The sequence below is a fragment of the Hyaloscypha bicolor genome, assembly GCF_002865645.1.
Source record: "Hyaloscypha bicolor E unplaced genomic scaffold K444scaffold_141, whole genome shotgun sequence".
Taxonomy (NCBI): domain Eukaryota; kingdom Fungi; phylum Ascomycota; class Leotiomycetes; order Helotiales; family Hyaloscyphaceae; genus Hyaloscypha; species Hyaloscypha bicolor.
In genome coordinates, this window is record NW_020194643.1 from 222032 (window position 1) to 240374 (window position 18343).

Genomic DNA, 18343 nt, shown 5'->3' on the forward strand with positions numbered 1-18343 from the left:
GAATCGTCTTCGTAAGGGACCTTCTACCTTGCTTTCCAAGCCCTGAATGCCGTACCCGTAATAAAAGATAAGGTTTTCAAGAATATTAAATATAAGTAATTATTAATAATAATTAATAAAGAAAATAAATTAATAAAAGAAATTATTATATAATATTAAATATATAAAGAATATATTTTATTTAATTAAAATAAAGTTATATTAGAAGAATAAAAGAAAACTAAAAATAATAAATAATAGCTTTTTAATATATAAATTAATATATAATATATTAATCTAATAAATCTAATTTTGTATATTAAAATAATAATATAAGTTATAAATTAATTCTTTTGAGATATACTTGAATATAGATCTTAGTTAGACTTACTGCTTGCCTCGGTCCTTTATCCTAATCCCAAATTTCACACTTTCCAACATTCACATCACCAAGAAAATATCCTGTTTTTTTCAACTAGCCATAGCCATCTTGAAAATATGGATCACGGCTATAGTGAGAATAGCGGTGATGCAGCTCCCGCTCTGTAAAGGACCAGTAGGGCTCATTAAAAATGGAGCATGCCCAGTGCCTTGACGAATACTGATGTTCGAGCAGCAGCAGAGGAAAAGTACCAGGACACGCAAGATAAGCATTTCCAATTCGTAGGTTCTTTGACGCTGGTTGCACTGCGAAACATGAGATTCAGATCTAGTTTATCTTTAAAATGTCGCGTTAATATTATGACTAAGACCATTATCAATATGCCTAGCAATGCGATCTAGTAGTTCAGCTTGCTTTCCCTCCAATACGCTCCCAACCGCGTTAGAACTACACACATCAGACATTTGCATTGGCAGAAGATCTAGGTTCTCTTCTATGCAATTGCGATTCTCCATAACCGCTCCATGAGTCGCTTCGCTCAGCAGCCATGCTATGAACCGAGCACCGCGGTACCTGTTGCCCATGCTGTAGAGGAACTGTATGTTAGTCTCAACCTGAGATGAGCTTGGCTCAAGACATTTGACGACAATATCTAGAGCAGCAGGGAGAGCAATCCAAGACATTCTAAAGGCATGTCAGAACCATTTCATCTAAACGCATTTGGTATCAAAAAAAGCGCCAAATTGACTTCACTCACATGTAGTTTGGGATGGCTTCAGTTGAATTCAGTTCAAGGAGTTTCCTTACACTTCTTCCCACATCGATAGAGCTAGCCTTAACATGGCGTATAGGATCACGCCAAGTGATTCCAGTGTTGTTCGTTGAACAACAAAGGTATGGCCGATAAAGCCAGGCCAAAAGTGAGCTTTGATACTTCTATTAGCAATGATTTCCGAGGCTCGCGGGATACACCTACTCGCTGAGAATCCTCAAACTATAGACGGGGGCGATGATAGACCGATGCACATCAATGTCGACCGCCTCCCTGGTTACGGCGTCAAAGTCCTCTCTCCAGGCCCTCAGCTAACATTCAAATCCGATAACTTGCAACACGTCCAACAGTTTAAGCCTGTCGAGATTGCCGTTCCAATTCTGCTTGAAGCTCGCGCTTCTCCGGAAAATTGCCACGGCTCCCATGATGTTGCTAAGCTTGCACAAGGCGATGAACGTCGACACCAGAATCCGCTTCCGTTCGACATCCACATAACTGGGTTAGGATGATTCCAATCCGAAATCCTCTTCCGAAGGGAGTACCGGAACATCGGTCGAACTTTGCAGACGATGGGGGTTCCGGAGTCCCAGTGCAAGCATACGTCCACGGATGAGACAACACCACCATAGCAGTTTCCACCGTTTCCCCGTGGAAGGCTTTCTCTGCTCTGCATGCTATCGCCGTTCTTCGTCTGCGTGATGGAATGCTCGGCTGACCCAGTAGCTGTTGACCTGGGTCTCGGCGTCACACGGGGTCCAATGGCTTAGCAGAATCGAGACCTGGGACAGGATATATTGATCGGTCGTTACTTGCAATAGGTAAAATGCCAGAGACAGGGTTAGCTGGACGCTCGATAGCAGAAAACGGAAGTTGTGTTCTCACTTTGACTATTTCAAACTGATCCTTCTGTCCTTCATGGATTGACTTGTACGGTGTTTTCGCTAACTGCGCCTCGTTGATATGCTTTGGAGCAGCTTTAGCATGACTTCAGATAGCACGGGTGATGTGGATATACTTACTGCGAAGCCTTAAAACATGACAGCTTGCAACAGCACCAGATCAAGATACTTTGTGAGGTCCTCCTCCCTGTTGAACCGGTTGTAGATGAGCATGAAAGCATGCTCGTCAATTATTGGAAGGGTGGCATGGACGTGAATGAAGTACAAATGAACCAGATCACCTCGTATATCTCGAATAGAAGCAAGTCCATGCTTTCCTAGGATACTTTGACCATTGGTGCTGCCTTGGGTTCGAAGTATGTCGTAAAACCTTTCATACATGGTCTGAGGGTGACGCTGAGATATCGCCTCCGTCGGGGGGCTTGCATTGGAGATCAGGCTTGGCAAAAATACTTTTGGTATCGATAAGGTATTAATACTGGATGGTATTAGTTAGGTATTGCAAGAATCGATACATATTAATACCGAATCAATACTTAGCCTAAAATTATCTCTTCCATTTATTATTTAATTTATATAATAATATATTTATACATATATTCTTTATTTTCTAGTCCTTTTATTAAAGGAATTACTTAATATTATTAATAAGAGTTAATATTATCTTAATTTTAAAATGGCCCTCGTATTCGGTGAATTTAGTATCGTATTCGTATCTCTTATCAGAACGCTTATTATAAGCGAGCCTTACGAAAATCTCAAAAGCTATTTTTTGCTTAAAATAGCCGTATTAAGACGAGTTTTAGTCTAAACTATAAGATAGGTAGCTAAATAGAAAGCCTAAATTAAGTAGAATATTTGCGTTACCAAAGTTTTCTTATAATGGAAGTGGTTCTAAAGTTAATTGCAATTAAAGGGGGGAATTGGGTTCCGGGAATCGATACTTTATCGATAGTATCGATACCTTACGATTCTGGCATCGATACATAGAAGGGATCACCCACCAACCGCCCAAACCCCCTTTCCGCCCACGCCTACCCCACCAAAATTTTCTCGATTTTTCAAAGTCTTTGGAAATTTCTAAAAATTTGCTAGATTATAGAGAATACTCGAAATATTGCGAATATCACATTAATTTTCGATTTTGTGGCGTTAAGGTCTCCAAAATCCAAGTTGAGCGGAAAGGGGGTTTGGGCGGTTGGTGGGTGATACCTTCTATCGATACCAGAAATTAGGTATTTCTGCCAAGCCTGTTGGAGATTTCATTCCACAACGAGCATGTGGTCGTCAAATCCGAGTCCAGCGGAACATGGAAGTCCACTCTATCGTGTTCCCAATTACTTCTCCAACCGCCGGGAGAGTCGTAAGCGTTTTGTTGGCCTTGGAACCCCGAAAGTTGAGCTTCTAAAGCCGCATTGCTTTCGAAGAATCCATCACGAGCATCAATGCACTCCATGACGGTTTCGCAAGGACTATGCACCCCAACAGATGATCCACAAATATCTGGAATGCGTCAAGCAATTGCAGTCACCGTAGCAGCGATTCCAAATGATCTACAATCATTTGATCCAGTGCGTGCAGTGGTGACGAGTTTCCCCCCCTTTTAATTTTAATTTTTAAGAAAGTGTATCGGCTGGCACTGTACTTCACGTCAGGAAATTGGAGCTCGACTCCTGTTCATTGACTCAAGGTCTGTGGTTGATGGTGTGGAGCTGTTTGCGGAAGCTTTCTGGACCCTTAATATGTGAACTCTAAGGGATCGAACGTTGTTTCCTTTACCCAACTATTGTTTCATAATCGGATATGCAAAACCGGTGCAGCACTTCAGATTTTGTGTTTCAGACACGTGTTTGTAGAAGCTTCGAGCTTCCTTTCGGTAAAGGGCATCTCGGAACACATCCGTTTCAATTGGTTGTGCCTGCAACACTATCAGCACATCTCCGAACGTTCAGTACTCAAAAATGTGAAGCACCTTCATTGGGCGTACCATGGCCAGAACTCCACGGAATTCACGGAAATGGATTCTAAGCTTGGCAGAATGCCGATCGTGCACACGCCGTATACATTCGAGTCAGTGGCCAGACAGCTCTGTGCAAGGGTGCATCTACTGCCATCTATTACAAACACTAAGGGCTGTCTTGCGCCAATTGTTTCTCAATAAAACAATAATCTCAAGTGCTCGTATAGCTGTTCGGTACGTTTGCCCCATTTCGCCCAGGGCCTGCAAACAATTAAGGAGGAATTCCTGGGCGGCAGGCTCTTCTTTCCCAGTGAAACCACTACATAAGTAAGCGTGTATCAATGCAGCTCCCATGATCACATGAACCATCTGGACGTGGGTGCGTTTGAGACCGTAGTGACGGCGATAGACTGTGAGGATATGGCATATGTCGGATGCAGCCTGGAAGCAATTCAGCCGGGCTATAGATGGCGTGAGCATAGATGCTATATGTAAGACTTGAGGATCTGAGAGAAGAAATGGCCGATAGAGGAGAACCATTGCTTCCTGGTACTGTAGGCTATTAAGTTAAGATTGCCGTTAGTCTTAGGGTAATGGTAATTGCAAAGTAATTTATGGAAGCCAAGTGTAAGACTCACTTAAGTTCAAAAAACACCGGTAAGTGTATCTGCGATTGAAGCGGCTTTTCAGGCAAACGCAGTGAAGGAGGTAGCGAGTCGCTGCCAGCGAATCCTTCCTGTGTTTAAGCTCCCGAGCCATAAGACGGACAAAAGACTGGACTTCATCTATTGACTCCGCAACACCAGAATATCTACTTGGGATTAATACCTGCGCTCCTGGTTGTGGAATTCCGCAAAAGACTTACAGTGTGTCTGAAATTCTTCCCACTTTGCTCGCAAGCTCTGCTAGATGCACGTGGACAATTCCCGCAACGTGCAAATCCACCTCAAGTGGTAGTGTCATCGGGATCGTCTCTGTTACGTATGTCCACCGATAGCATCCGGCTGAAGGACTGGACACACTGTGCTTCAAATTCATCAACGATGGACGCCCGCAGGAGGAACTCCACAACCTATATTCTAATTAATCTTTAACTCATTCCATATATAATAGAAATAAGGTCAGGCATATTACCTATTATATTAGAGCTAGATAGAAAGCCAAGCTCGAAGATAGGCTCGCTAGTACTTTATATAGTAACAAAACAGCCTGTTTAGAATTCTAACGCAAAAGCGGCTTAGATGGTCTCCAGGGGGAGCCATTAGAGCCATTAACTAGAAAGGAACATTAGATCCAAACAGCAACGCCTACCTCTCTGTCGACGGCTAGATCACCTCCCCCCTAATCGAATATTACATCGCCTTGCAGACCTATAACCCATCTACAGCTCACTTTAAAAGGCATAGTCAGCAGCGACGGATCAGCCTACAACATTTAACAAAATACACGGACGAATGAGCCTAGCGTTGTGGGAACGGCTACGTTCCAGCAGCTTTTCTCTGAGGGGCAGAGCAAGAGGAGTATTGGGACGTTAACGACGGCGAATCATTTTAATGCGTGGGCGAAACTAGGGATGAAGTGGGGACGACGCATAATTATCAGATTGTGGCGACGGAAGGGAATATAAGAGTAGGGTAAGTGAGATTACTATTTCGTAAGGGAGGTGAGGTGCTGTGTGGTACCCAATCTCTCATTTAAGAAACCTATGCATACGAAATGACATGAAACTTTATCATGCGCAAAAACCCAAGCTTTCAACCCCAAGTAGACAAATCACCTATTGACTTTCTCTAACCCCACTGCTCCTCCTCCCTGATCCAACCCAACAAAAAAAGCATCGCTCTACATCAACCCAATTGTAACATCACCCTTAACCCTGGCATAAAGATCAACCTCAACTTCCAAATCAAGTTCGATCTTAATCTTCAACGCACTGTCCGACGCCCCAGAGTTACTGTCTGGCCGGTCTTTGATACGAGACTCTCGTACAGCGGCGGTCCTGTAGCCCTCAGCACGAGGGGAAATGTGGTGCTGCTCGGGCCTAAGTTGGTAGTCAGGCTGGGGCTGAGCGACTTGCTGCTGCTGCGGCTTGTTCTTGACGGGAGCCAGCTCTTGATTTCTGACGTTGCCGTTCCTGAGGGGCTTTTGCTTCTCCGGCTCGGATTGAGGAACCAGCTCTTCCCTTTCCTCAGTCTCTGTTTCTACGTTTCTTCCTTGGTTCATGCTATTTAATAGGTAAGCTTTGGAATTCTAAGAGAAGTAAGGGTTTATACTCGTTAGACATAGTTGTTAAAGCTTTGAGAAGAACTAATGATGAGAATAAATATTTTCGTGAAGTTGGAAGGCGAAGCTACAGATTAATGGCTCTTTTATGGGTCGAAATAATAAATGCACCAAATACCTGTATATTTGGTTTTGGAGGATGACGCGTGGTTTCAGGGGTTGAAAACTAGGATAGTGCCAATCAAAAAAGTCGGTACTCTACGGAAAGCGATAACCTTAAGGATCAGAAGACCAAGCGATTTTCGAATCTGGTTTTCGACCTGCGATGTCTGATTTGTGGCACGTGCGCACCCTACCAAAAATCGCCTACATATTATGCCCTCTCTTCCTGTGCCTCTACCTATTATTACTGCTTAAAATATTACTCTCTCTTTGATTCTTATTTATATATATATATAGGAGAAAAAGTGAAAAGTGAAAAGTGGAAAGCGAAAAGCGAAAATCGAAAAGCGAGCTTCAAGGCATGCGACTCGCGAGGAAAAGGAAGCCCTGTAATTATAGGCTACTTATCGCTAAAATTTAGGGCCACAATCACTAAATTATAGGCTATAGGCACTAAAAATTTAGTGCTTTGCAATGTAAATTTTTAGTAAGGTCCCCTTGCCCTGCCCTCCCCCCCTGCCCCCTTCTCCCTCTCTTACCCTTATACTTATAAAGAGAGCGAGAAGAATTAAAGAGAGGAAATATTTAAAGTAATAATAGAGGCACAGGGAGAGGGGATGTAATATATAGGCGTGGTATATAGGTGTTTGTAATTTTTGGTGGGGTGTGCACGTGCCACAAATCAAACATCGAAGGTCGAAAACCGGATTCGAAAATCGCTTGGTCTTTTGATCCTTACGGCTTTCCGTAGCTATGCCCATTGAAGTCAACCTTGAAATGCGGCCGCCTACCCCGCATTCGGTGTTTATTGCAAGACATCAATCAAACTTCTCTTTCCTGCAAGCAATTTTACCTCGATTCTACAATTCCATTTCTAATCTGCCACTGCTTTGTGCCCAAACCGCAGGACTTCCGGAAACTGCAACTCACCTTACAGACATCCATTCGCCATAGATCAGCTCTGCCGCAGTCCCATAAGCTCCATGGCGCTCTCGCCACACGGCAACCATTCAGCTCAACACCCTCAACTTCCAACAATTGGGCCCGATGACCCTTTTGTTAAAGTGGTTAAAGCTTTATCAGTGTATGTAAATCCTAAATGTTTCTTCAATTACTAATTCTGGCCCAGCTATTTCGTCGACGAACTTGCCCTTCCGTCGACCTTCGAACAATTGCGAACCACCTCTGCAGGCAACAAAATACGCATCCTTGTCGAACATCTCGTGCTCAATTGCACAAACTTGGCATTGGTAAATGCACTTCTGTTGGTATTCTCTCGGGTTTGAAGGCGGCACGCTGACTGGGAACAGAACTCTTAAATGGCATTTCTCGACACTCGAATCAGACGACCGCGGCTTGAACGAAACTCGAGCGAATGCGTGCGAAATTGTGGCATGGCGATTCCTCACCCAGGTCTCAGAACGAGATGCGGTCGATTTCTGCTTGTATGAGCTGCCTCCTGTACAAGCGACCGAGGAAAGTAGCGACGCCAACGGGATCGAAGGAGAAGCGGACGAGCGAACAGACCTTCTTCAACAATTTCGAGCGCAAACATCCCTTGCACCTATATCACCTGCTCGACCAGGCAGTAAAAGAGTTGAATTGCTACGATCTCTGTCTGGAATGGGAATAGACCCATCGGATGAGGCGCCAGTCGACACTGACGAGGAAGGAGACCCAACAACGTCGTTCACTGGCTTGAATGGCCTTGAAATCGCTGCTGTAGCGGACTGCAAGAAGTTCCTTAGTCAGAGGGTTGTGCAGAAAATAATAACGGGGATATGGAACGGAGACATCACCTTTTGGCAGAGTATGAGCACACATTCGAAAAAGAAACCGCAAATTTACAATAAGAGGAAATCTGATCCTTTTATACGCTTACGAGTACCAAGATACATCAAGGCGTTTGAAGTTCTCTTCTTTGCCACATTTTTGGCGCTTTATTATGCTGTTCTCGTTGAGCGGAATCCGTGAGTGTTCTTGTCAAACTGAGGTTAACTTCTGACTGTTTGGCAGCTACCACATCACCCCGCTGGAGATTTGTCTTTACATTTGGCTCGCAGCCTTTGCTTATGACGAGGTCAGTGAGTTTATCGACGCGGGATCAATATTCTACGCAGTCGATATATGGAACGGATGTGACGTGATCATCATCTTAATTGGAGCCGCTTTTCTCGTAACCAGTGAGTCTCAGCACTAGCTTTGGAACGAGCGGTTGTGGTTCTGATATGGCACCTAGGGTACGTTGGCTTGGTCCAGGATAGCAATTCTATAACGGACACGGCATTCGATATCTTATCATTAGAGGCACTCTTCATGGTGCCAAGGCAAGTCTAGCGGTTCTCCGAGCGAGAATCAACACTAATTGCACTGTAGAATTTGCTCGCTTCTGAGCTTACATCCATATTTTGGTACATTGGTAAGTTTACATGGCAACATGTCAGTTCAGCTATGCTAACGGAGACAGATTCCCTGCCTCAAAGAAATGGTTAGTATGGCTCGATGTTCTGTGAGACGTACCGACTTTAATATAAACCTTTAGGCCAAAGACTTTGTCAAATTCATGGTTATTGTTGTTGTTCTCTACATTGGTAAGATTTTCCCGCGCCGTTACATGTTGTTCGGGTGCTTATAGCTAGATAGGGTTTCTGACAACATTCTCGCTTCTTGGGAGAGGCACGTTCACTCTATCTGAGATGAGCTGGATTCTTATCAAGGTGTTCTTTGGCTCGAGTTATCTCGGGTTTGATATCATGGACGATATCAATGCCAAACTTGGGCCGCCACTCATGCTTATCTTCATCACCATGACCAACATCCTTCTGATCACTTCTTTGATCAGTATTTTGAGCGACAGCTTCTCAAAAGTCATTTCACATGCTAGAGAGGAATACCTTTTTGTTTATTCCGTCTATGTTCTCGAGGTAGGCACCGATGTTACTCTTTCTTTTGCACCACTGAACTGTAGATAGGCATCGACTGGTGACCGGCTCACACACTTCTACCCACCGCTGGTAAGTTGAAAGCCAAATCCGATTTATCTTTGACCTAACAAACCGTAGAATCTGATTCCCTTGATCTTCATTCGACCCCTCAGGCTATTCTTCTCGTCAGAACAGCTTCGCAATACTCGTATCATACTCCTCAAAGTAACTCATAGTCCCATCGTTGCGGCTATTTGGTTATTTGAGGCCACTAACGACCACCTCATGGGCACGGCCAGACCTTTCCCATCAATGGGCCCTGGCACAGGAAGGGGTACGGAGTCTATTCTGCCACCTGCCAAACAGCAACGACCATTTCTGTCCGATCGTGCGAATTCGAAAACACATTCCGGACAATTTACTGAGTTTGGTGGGCCTGATAGTCCTGGTCCGCAGAACTATCATGTTACGAGCAAGAAAGAGAATGGCAAGGGTGACGTGGTCGTGGTTGATAACACGGATCTGGAAGCCAAGGTGGCAGACTTGAGTCTGAAGATTGCAGAATTGACCGCCCTGATTATGGCACAACAAGGGACAATGGGAGAGGAATGAGTGGACGACGAGGATTGTATCCGACTGCAGACTAAATTTGGGAGGCTTGGCGTTGGGATAGCGGTAGCACTTAGGCTACATTGTAAGATTGCGAAAAGTCACGAAGGATATGGAAACTTGGTATTCAGCTCGTGCTGGCTTTTTCAAATAAGTTCTTCTCCAAGAGGAAATAATTTAGTCCTTCCTGGGGTGTAAATTCTCACGGCTGCTGTGGGTCAAGACGCAAAGTGGCGAAAGTGCCGCTAGTCTTCGACTATCTGCATCTCAACTTAATAAGCGCCGAAACTCTAGAAACGAGTGAGTTCGCTGCCATAACCTCACAATATCATCCTCAGGTCACCAGAGCCCTATGAAGGTTTCCTAATTGATCAAATCTCTACTTCACAGGTTCATTGTCCCAAAGCCGTGAATTCTAGGAAGTCAATGCCGTCCTTACCTCCTCGCCAAACCCTGAGCCCAAAATGGAAATGTCACGCCTCACGCTCCACATCAAGGCATTCCTCTTCCGCCTAGCCCAAACTATCGGACGATACTGCGATCTTTACCTCTCACTCCCTCTCCCGCAGCGGGTATCCTTCACCCGGCGCACCCCCTCCACAGTCGGGGATATTCCAGGGTCCTCTAACCTCCTCTTCTACACGCCTTCTTCCTACTTCCACTCCCCTTCTTCTTGTAAAAAATACCCCCTACTCATCAACTTCCACGGTGGGGGTTATACTATTGGAAATGCAGCTGACGACGCCCGCTGGGCCACCGAAGTCGTGAAAAGGACAGGAAGAGTAGTAGTCAGCGTCGAATACCGCCTCGCTCCCTCCTACCCCTTCCCAACCGGGATCGAAGATTGTGTCTCAGCTACTATGTATCTGTGGAAACATGCTCAGGAACTGAATCTCGATATCGAGAGGACGGCGTTCTCGGGGTTTAGCGCGGGTGGGAATTTTTGTTATACGGCTGCTTTTCGACTGCATGAGGAGTTGAAGAGGCTGAGAAATGAGGGGAAAGTTAATGAGGAGGAGGTGGGGAGGTTGGTTAGTATTGTGAGTTTTTATCCCGCTGTTGACTGGACGAAAACAAGAGCAGAGAGGCAGGCAAGTAATCCAAACTTTACGCCAATTATCAACCCCGTTTTCGGGACCCTGTTTGATGACGCGTATCTTTATCCTCGACCGGATATGTCGTCTCCGTCATTGAGTCCTGGATTGGCACCGGATGAGTTGTTGAGAGATGCGCTGCCGAAGGATTTGGTGATCATCACGTGCTGGGGTGATTCGCTTTTGGTGGAGGGAGAGGAGTTTAGGGAGAGGTTGAGGGGGCTAGGGAAGAGGGTTGATGGATATGTGGCTCAGGGTGTGGTGCATGGGTGGGATAAGTGGCCGAGTTGGTGGAGGGGGAATAGGGAGAGGGACGAGGCGTATAAATCTGCCGCTGAGAGTTTGAGGGAGTTTTGGAGTTGAAGTAGGCGGAGTGTCCAAGAAGAAGAAGAGTTTTGGGGGTGTAAATATCGAATGTACCAGATGACCTTGACTTTTATATACAACGCAATTTGCCAGTGGCATAACCTCCTCCATATCTCGAAGTTACGACATGATCTCAATCTTCTTACTCCCCACCAACTCCGCCTCCCTATTCAATGCCTCAATCTCAGCTTGCACATACGGAATCCCCGTCTTGAGTCTCTCTTCATGAATAACTTGTTCAATCTCGCCCGGAAAGAAAATCCTCTCCACACCCTTCATCCTCTCACACCCCGTCACCCTATCATACAACACTCCCATCCTCTCCCTAAACTCCCCAAGCTCCATAAACAAATCCGGTCTCAATACCACAAAGAAATGCCCAACATCCGCTTCCCCCGTCTCATCATACGGCCCCTTCACCTCCCCCGCAAACTTACTCCCTGACAAAACCCCCGAGAAAACATCCATCATAACAGCCAATGCACTGCCTTTCGGGCCGCCCATCGGTAACATCACACCCTCTAACGCTTTGCTCGGATCATCGGTCCTCTCCCCTTCCTTATCCAAAGCCCAATCAAGCGGAATTTTCTCCCCTCTCCTCTTCGCTTTATAAATCTTCCCCCTTGCAGCAACGCTCGGCGCCATGTCGAGTATAAAATCTCTTCCTCCATCTCGTCCCGGTGCACCGCACGCGATGGGTGAAACGCCCATCAATTTCGCCTTTCCTCCCCAAACCGGCAGCGCAGGACTGGAATTCGTGAAAACGAGACTCATCATATCGGCGTCAAGAGCCTGCTGTACAACCCAGGCAGCCATGCCGAAATGATTACTGTGCTTGACGGACACCATGCCTATCCCATACGTCTTCGCCATCTCAATCCCTTTTTCTATTCCTAAATGTGCTGATAGGAAGCCGAAACTGTTGTGTCCGTCCACCTGGGCTACGACGGGTGTTATTTGGGAAAGGGTGGGCGAGGCGAGGGGGTTTAGGAGGTTGTTCCGGATGCGGAGAAAGTACGAGGGGAGACGGTTGATGCCGTGCGTGTCGACGCCCCGGAGATCGGCAAGCACAAGCGCTTTGGCTATGATAACTGCATTTTCGGGGGGTACTCCATTTGCTTCGAGAAGTCTTTGGGCGAAGGAGAGGGCGGAGGATTGGGAGACGTAGAGTTTGGGGGTTTGGTCATGTGACGAGGGAGTTGACATTGTGGAAAGGGGGGAGGTTTGAGGTTGGTGGTTGGTTTTGATGCTTGGATTGGGTTGAGGAAATAAGTAGAGGCTGAGAAATTCGACACAGTTAGTTGACAGAAGTAAATGTTGAAGAAAATTCTTTTGAAGTTGACTGTTTGAGGGGGATTTATATAAGTTGAGGGTAGACGGATCGAGCCCGACACTTGCGGGATTCTTCCGGGCCAGTAAGGGAGCGGCGATGTTCTGGAAGGTACGTAACAAAACGATCAGACTACGTATATCTGAGTACAGCATCTGGGCGGTAGCAATCATCACAACACTTAAAACGTTCTACCTGAATCATGTATATTTCATAAATATTCATTCGGCCGGAATTCATAACTTCATAGAGCATTCTACCTTCCCAGTCTTAAATAAAGTAATGATCTACCACATCTCGAACAAACTCATCGCCCTCCAGTCCTCTTTCCATCCACATTCTCAACCTGTTCCTCCCTCGAAATCTCCGCAACCTTCTCAGTATCACCCAGCATCATCGCTTCAGCAACGCTTCCTTTTCCAGCAGTCAAAGCAGCACCCTTCCGTCCAATCATATGCCAGGGCAAGTTGAAAAGCTCATCCATCCCCTCCAAAGACTTTCCTACAGTCTCAGGCAAGAAAAACCAAACGAATCCCAATCCCAAAAGCGTCACCGCTGTAAAGAACCAGAATGTGCCGTTGGGTGACAGGCCTGGCGCTCCCACGACGAGCATCTGTGGCACCGCTTTCGTGTTGCCATACTGATTCACAAAATGGAAACACATGATCATAGAAACTCCCAAAGAACGAACACGAAGAGGGAAGATTTCAGCGCCGATAAGGTACTGGATAGAGTTCCAGCCGAGTGCCCATCCTACACCGGAGAAGTAGATCATGGCAATTGCGCCTGTCCCAGCATGCTTTTGAGACGCGCTTTTCAATTTACCCGTTGTGGCTGAGGGAACTACTGTCAAGTAAATGGCGACGTAAAACATGGCGACGAATTGAATGATGATTCCAGTCGCCAAGGAGCGTTTTCGGCCGATGAAGTCAACGAGGAAGAATGCACAGATGATCGCGGACACGAATTTGACGACACCGAATATAGCGGTTGCAAAAAGCTTCTCTGAAGAACCGGTAACGCCAAGAGTTTGGAAAAACTGGGGTGCGTAAATGGTGATAGATTGTGCGCCAGACCATTCTACCAAGTGTCAGTTGCGAGATCAACCATCAAGGTTAGATGAGAACTTACGTCCGAGAAGTTGACATCCAAGGCCGAGAAGAATACGATATCTATTCCCAGGAAGCATGAACAGTTCTTTCAGTGGCCCAAGGAATCCGGAGCCGAGAGTGGCCTCACGCTCACGCTCAAGTTGATCGTGGATATCGATGAGCTCAGCCTGGACATATGGATGATCTAATGGGAGTTTGCGGAGCTTCGACATATTGGCCGCCGCTTGCTCATCTCTACCAACCTTAGCAAGCCAACGTGGAGACTCCAAGGCGAAAAAGCTTCCAATTATGATTAAACCAGCGAATATTATGTGGAGAATAGTCGCATCCACCCATTGTTTCGAGGTGCTGTTGGAGATATGGAGTGAGGTTCCCCAATTGGCGAAATATCCCAACATGATCCCCAAATAAACAGAGCCAGAGAAGATGCAGATGCACAGTCCACGAATACTTCGGGGTGATGCCTCTGCAAGATAAGTAGGAGCAACAACGGTCGTTTGCCCGATTCCAAGGCCCATGATGAATCGTCCAGCAAGGACTTGGCCGTAACTTCCATTTGATGTGATGTAAATGATGACCCCAACTATCCAGATAGTGCAGAGTTGGCGAGTAGCCCACAAACGGCCTCATTGAACAATTAGCCTAGTTAATTCATTCGGAATTATCTGTTGCAGGCGTACCAAGTTTGTCACAAGCTATGAACGCAATCAATGCCCCACCAACGCTTCCAATCTGGACCATTGCCGTAATATTTCCAGTCCTTTGTGCAAGTTGAGTTGCATTTTGGGATTTTGTAAGCTTGAGGTTATATTCTAGAATGCGTCAGCAGGCAATAACCAAGAGCGGGAAAGAGAATACCAACCATTAATAAAGCTTTTCTGCGTAACCGTGGTGCCGATAAGTCCTTCGTCTAGACCACGAGCTGCTCCCTATGTCACACAGTTAAGACCTGCGTTCGGAGAATTCTGGAATGTAGTACCATGAGTCCGAAGCAGAGCACACTGAAAGCAAGCCTCCAATTAAAAGCCTCTCGTGGAGTTTCGGCCAATGCAGCCTTCCACATCCCGGGTCCAACAGGATTTCCCATCCTATCGAAAGTTTAAGGTATCTCTTAGACAATTTAAAGTGCAGCCAAATTTGAGATGAAAATTTGAAGCAGCAGATTGATTCCAAAAGTGAGTTATGTGGGTGAGGTAAGAAAGTGAAAAACTTGAAGTGGGAGCTTTTGAATTAATGGCTCCTCCAGCATGGCGGCACGCACGGGCACAGGCTAGATAACTTGTACATCCATAATCCTTACCTTACAAGGTACATGCACCGATCCCACGCTTGAACCACGTACAGGAGGATATCAAGGGAGGGGCAGATCCCACATAAGCACTCCTTTGTGAAAAGTTGGCTAGCGAGTTATACTCTCCCAGTTCGTGCTCACTACATGAATCATTTGATTCCGAGGAAGACTGAATCCATTGCGGTTTCTCTCATCTCAATCCGCGCTCAATCTGGATATTAGCCCTGGGCGAAGTGAGCTTGGGTAATTGATGGATGACCGTGCCACCGTGGTCACTTGCCACAGTACACGCCCAATCATGATGCATCGGGCATGTCAGCACATTTGAGAACGCCTAAAACGCCTACTCCGTACAACGCCTCCAAAAATTCCGGGCTAATTGCGGTGCTACTCCCACGCGGGGAAGCCGTACAGGGGAGCTTTGCATGGTTGTGGAGTAACTGGAGAGTTGAAGGGGCCAAATGTGGGGTGGCGCCTGAAAGGGAAGGTCGATCTCGGCTTTTGACGGAGACGGGGAAGACTGCATCCATCCGCACCAAATCTCGAAAAAAGATCGTCGACCGTCTTGGCCGCTGCCTTCAAGCTCTGCCAAATGCTTGATTTGATGTCAGACCGCAGGGAGGCTTTTCGCCAAGAGTCTTGCCGCCCCAACAATTCATCGGTGCTTGCATTCGAAAGCTTGAATCCAACATTGCACCCCTCCTCGGTAGGGGCTTTGTATCGAAACAGGAGTAAAATTCCGAATTGTAGGCGGGAAATCTTCGGTTTGGGTTAACCTTACCCAGAAGTGAAGAAGTCGGAGGAATGAGGGAGGGCCGGCAATTGCTCTGGGGCCTGGTTGATGGTGCAAAATGTTACATGACAAAATGCCCATTTTCGAGCTGGAAACTTTGCCGGAATTCGACATCCAGTTGGTAGTCATTGAAGACCTCTTGCATGATTGAATCGATATCGAACTCCTGATTGGTTTCATCAAAGAAACCTAGCATGGACGCCGAGGGCTCGGAGCTCAACATAACATCCAAGAAGGGGGATGGGCTAATAAGACTTGCTCGCTCCTCAATAAGCTGCGCCTGACCTCCATTGCTGCCATTGTTTGTTTCCGATGGAATATGTTGATTTCCTGCACCAAGAGTATCCTGGGCTCCCAAGGCCGCGCGAACTGAAGGTGCCGGCTGCCTGAGTTCGAATTCGGTCAGCCATCGAATTGTTGTTGTTGAAAGCTCATCCAAAAAGTCCCGGCTTCGCTTTGCACTAAACCAGTGCTCTCCAAGCGCACTTAGGATGCTTGATGCCGATTTTAGATCTGCGTTCAGGGTTTCGAGCTTCGTTGTTCTCGTCACACTTGGGACTTTCCAGATACAGTACAGCATGGATATAGTTGCCAAGAATACTGAATGAATGGTTGGCCAAGTATATGGAAGGGTATTTTCACGATACAGCCCATCAAAGGTACGGATGACAGCCAGGGCGCTCTGTTGACAGAGTTTTAATGACTCATGAGAAGGTTGAGGTATCGCAGGGCTGGGTCGCAAGAGAAGCATCATAACCTCATGATACTTAATCTCGACCAATTTTGCAACGTAGGTTTGAGTACCATGACACGACGGAGTCATTGATTCCCAGTGTCGAAGTCTGCGAAGGACATCGTCTTTCCAGGCCAGCACATCTGGAACTTGAGGATAACTGTGTGGTGGTGCGTTGCGTGAGATGCAGTTGCCAATATACTTGATCTCCGAGTTAAGTTGCGCAAGCTCGATCAGATGGATTGATAGTGTGATATCTGATGGAGTGTGGTTTTCAAGGCGTTGTCTTGGTTCCAAAGCAGACAGTGCGTCGTCATCGATATCCTGAGGAAGCTATAAACAGTAATGTTAGTAAGATTACTTACCAGAATAGAGGTAACCAAAAAATCAAACTCACTCGTAGCTCGCAAGCTTCATCTCTTAACCCTATTGGTCGTCCCATGATCGTTGCCAATGTCCTGTCTAAGGAGTAGACGACCCAGAATATTCGCGTTCGCATCTCTTGGGTCAACATGGACAAACTCTTCCCGGCCCTCACATCTCTTTGCAGCCCAAGATCGAGCACTGAGGCAATGCACTGGTAATTGAGGTACCACAAATTTAGGCCCAAAGAAGAATTGTTCAACGCATATATCTGGAGTAACAAGAGACACTGCAGGCCTTCCAGGGAACCCTCAATCTGGATCTGGTCGAAGTAGGTCATCGCTGCAGCACAATAACCTTCTGCAGAGAGGGGAGTTTTCAAACGCCGGGACAGGATGGTCGTTGAAATGGCGAGCACCATATATACTTGAAATGCAGCCACCGGACTAGGAGCCGTTGAGCTGTGCATATGTTCTACAAGCTTCCTATGCGTGGGCGAATGTAGAAATGGATACTGAAATTGTACGTTCTCCCAATACGCTGCTGAAAGTTGAATGGAATGCTCCATAGTCAGCGGCATCTTCGCTGGTGGGACCCGGAAAGTTTCCCTATCCAATATTGAGGTGGCTTGAAAGCTCTGAGTACGAGGATGTTCGTCCTGCCGACGCCGTTGACCAGCACTTGCAAGGACAAGCTTGGCAAAGGAGTAACCGCTTGAAGGTCCAACATAACGAGGATCTTGACCTGCTGTTACAGACACTAAACCAATCTCGTGTGCGAGGCTCTCACGCTGAGGCTCATCAACAGCCGGTGCTTGCTGTAGTTGCGGTGTTGCGGAGCCTCCGCTCATCGAGATCCCGTCGTGAGCGTTGGTTTGCGGGTTGATCAAGTTCCTCGGTCCTTGCATCAAGTCGACGTCTGAGCAACGTGTCTTGACAATTTCCTCGAGCCACCGAACACGATCTTGAAGTCTGAAAGATATATAAATATCAGTGAAAGGGATTTGAACATCATATCGCCACTCACGCCCTAGAGGCCTCATGCTGCTTCTCCCGGGTAGGTTCCGTCACACATGCAGAGCCAGCTTTTCTGCAGTTTGAGCATGCTGGGATACCTTCATCGCACTATCTGGTGGTCAGCTCGGATTTAAGATAATAGCAGAGCCGGATGAGTTAATTTAAAGCCAAAAGCGTCGACGAATACGTGCCTTGATCTTGCGTGTCTTGCATCTTTCGCATGCGGTCTGGATGCGCGCCCTTCTTTTGGCCGGTCGTGGGAAACCCATTTCGGCCATTCTATCAATCGGAACACGACTAGATTGCCGCTCCTGGCTTGATTCCGAACCATCCAT

General features: G+C 46.5%; 7 protein-coding genes across 7 annotated transcripts; 2 read left to right on the forward strand and 5 right to left on the reverse strand.

Annotated features, from left to right (window-relative positions):
• Positions 1-3856: 3856 nt before the first annotated feature.
• On the reverse strand, positions 3857-5030 carry K444DRAFT_700301 (uncharacterized protein; the record flags this gene model as incomplete). Its single annotated transcript, XM_024888009.1, has 5 exons — positions 3857-3950; positions 4020-4120; positions 4158-4453; positions 4631-4803; positions 4858-5030. 5 exons carry the CDS (start codon positions 5028-5030, stop codon positions 3857-3859), a joined length of 837 nt encoding a protein of 278 aa, XP_024730558.1.
• Positions 5031-5624: 594 nt separating this feature from the next.
• K444DRAFT_667942 (uncharacterized protein) lies at positions 5625-6359 on the reverse strand. The gene is made up of 2 exons (XM_024887356.1): positions 6266-6359; positions 5625-6216 (listed from the first exon to the last, which is right to left on the reverse strand). The coding sequence occupies exons 1-2, from the start codon at positions 6274-6276 to the stop codon at positions 5835-5837; spliced, it is 393 nt and encodes a 130-aa protein (XP_024730559.1). The 5' UTR covers positions 6277-6359; the 3' UTR covers positions 5625-5834.
• Positions 6360-7228: 869 nt separating this feature from the next.
• K444DRAFT_618838 (uncharacterized protein) lies at positions 7229-10135 on the forward strand. The gene is made up of 11 exons (XM_024881407.1): positions 7229-7461; positions 7507-7641; positions 7688-8347; positions 8394-8560; positions 8617-8704; positions 8754-8796; positions 8845-8865; positions 8920-8968; positions 9021-9301; positions 9350-9391; positions 9440-10135. The coding sequence occupies exons 1-11, from the start codon at positions 7361-7363 to the stop codon at positions 9911-9913; spliced, it is 2061 nt and encodes a 686-aa protein (XP_024730560.1). The 5' UTR covers positions 7229-7360; the 3' UTR covers positions 9914-10135.
• Positions 10136-10485: 350 nt separating this feature from the next.
• K444DRAFT_513239 (alpha/beta-hydrolase) lies at positions 10486-11352 on the forward strand (the record flags this gene model as incomplete). Its single annotated transcript, XM_024873507.1, has 1 exon — positions 10486-11352. A coding segment is annotated over one exon (867 nt), but the record flags the coding sequence as incomplete, so codon positions are not given.
• Positions 11353-11490: 138 nt separating this feature from the next.
• On the reverse strand, positions 11491-12576 carry K444DRAFT_541188 (malate dehydrogenase; the record flags this gene model as incomplete). Its single annotated transcript, XM_024875776.1, has 1 exon — positions 11491-12576. One exon carries the CDS (start codon positions 12574-12576, stop codon positions 11491-11493), a length of 1086 nt encoding a protein of 361 aa, XP_024730562.1.
• A 431-nt stretch (positions 12577-13007) lies between these two features.
• On the reverse strand, positions 13008-14899 carry K444DRAFT_540929 (MFS quinate transporter; the record flags this gene model as incomplete). The annotated part of the gene is made up of 5 exons (XM_024875752.1): positions 13008-13780; positions 13832-14437; positions 14493-14624; positions 14675-14741; positions 14792-14899. 5 exons carry the CDS (start codon positions 14897-14899, stop codon positions 13008-13010), a joined length of 1686 nt encoding a protein of 561 aa, XP_024730563.1.
• A 1058-nt stretch (positions 14900-15957) lies between these two features.
• Positions 15958-18277, reverse strand: K444DRAFT_541140 (uncharacterized protein; the record flags this gene model as incomplete). The annotated part of the gene is made up of 4 exons (XM_024875770.1): positions 15958-16962; positions 17027-17963; positions 18019-18106; positions 18190-18277. 4 exons carry the CDS (start codon positions 18275-18277, stop codon positions 15958-15960), a joined length of 2118 nt encoding a protein of 705 aa, XP_024730564.1.
• Positions 18278-18343: the final 66 nt, after the last annotated feature.

Excerpts from the sequence above, each read along its gene's own strand:
- K444DRAFT_618838 (XM_024881407.1), top strand. The coding sequence starts at position 7,361 with ATGGCGCTCTCGCCACACGGCAACCATTCAGCTCAACACCCTCAACTT. Across the intron at positions 8,797-8,844 it reads ATCCATATTTTGGTACATTG|ATTCCCTGCCTCAAAGAAAT; the intron begins GTAAGTTTACAT and ends TAACGGAGACAG. Across the intron at positions 8,866-8,919 it reads TTCCCTGCCTCAAAGAAATG|GCCAAAGACTTTGTCAAATT; the intron begins GTTAGTATGGCT and ends ATAAACCTTTAG.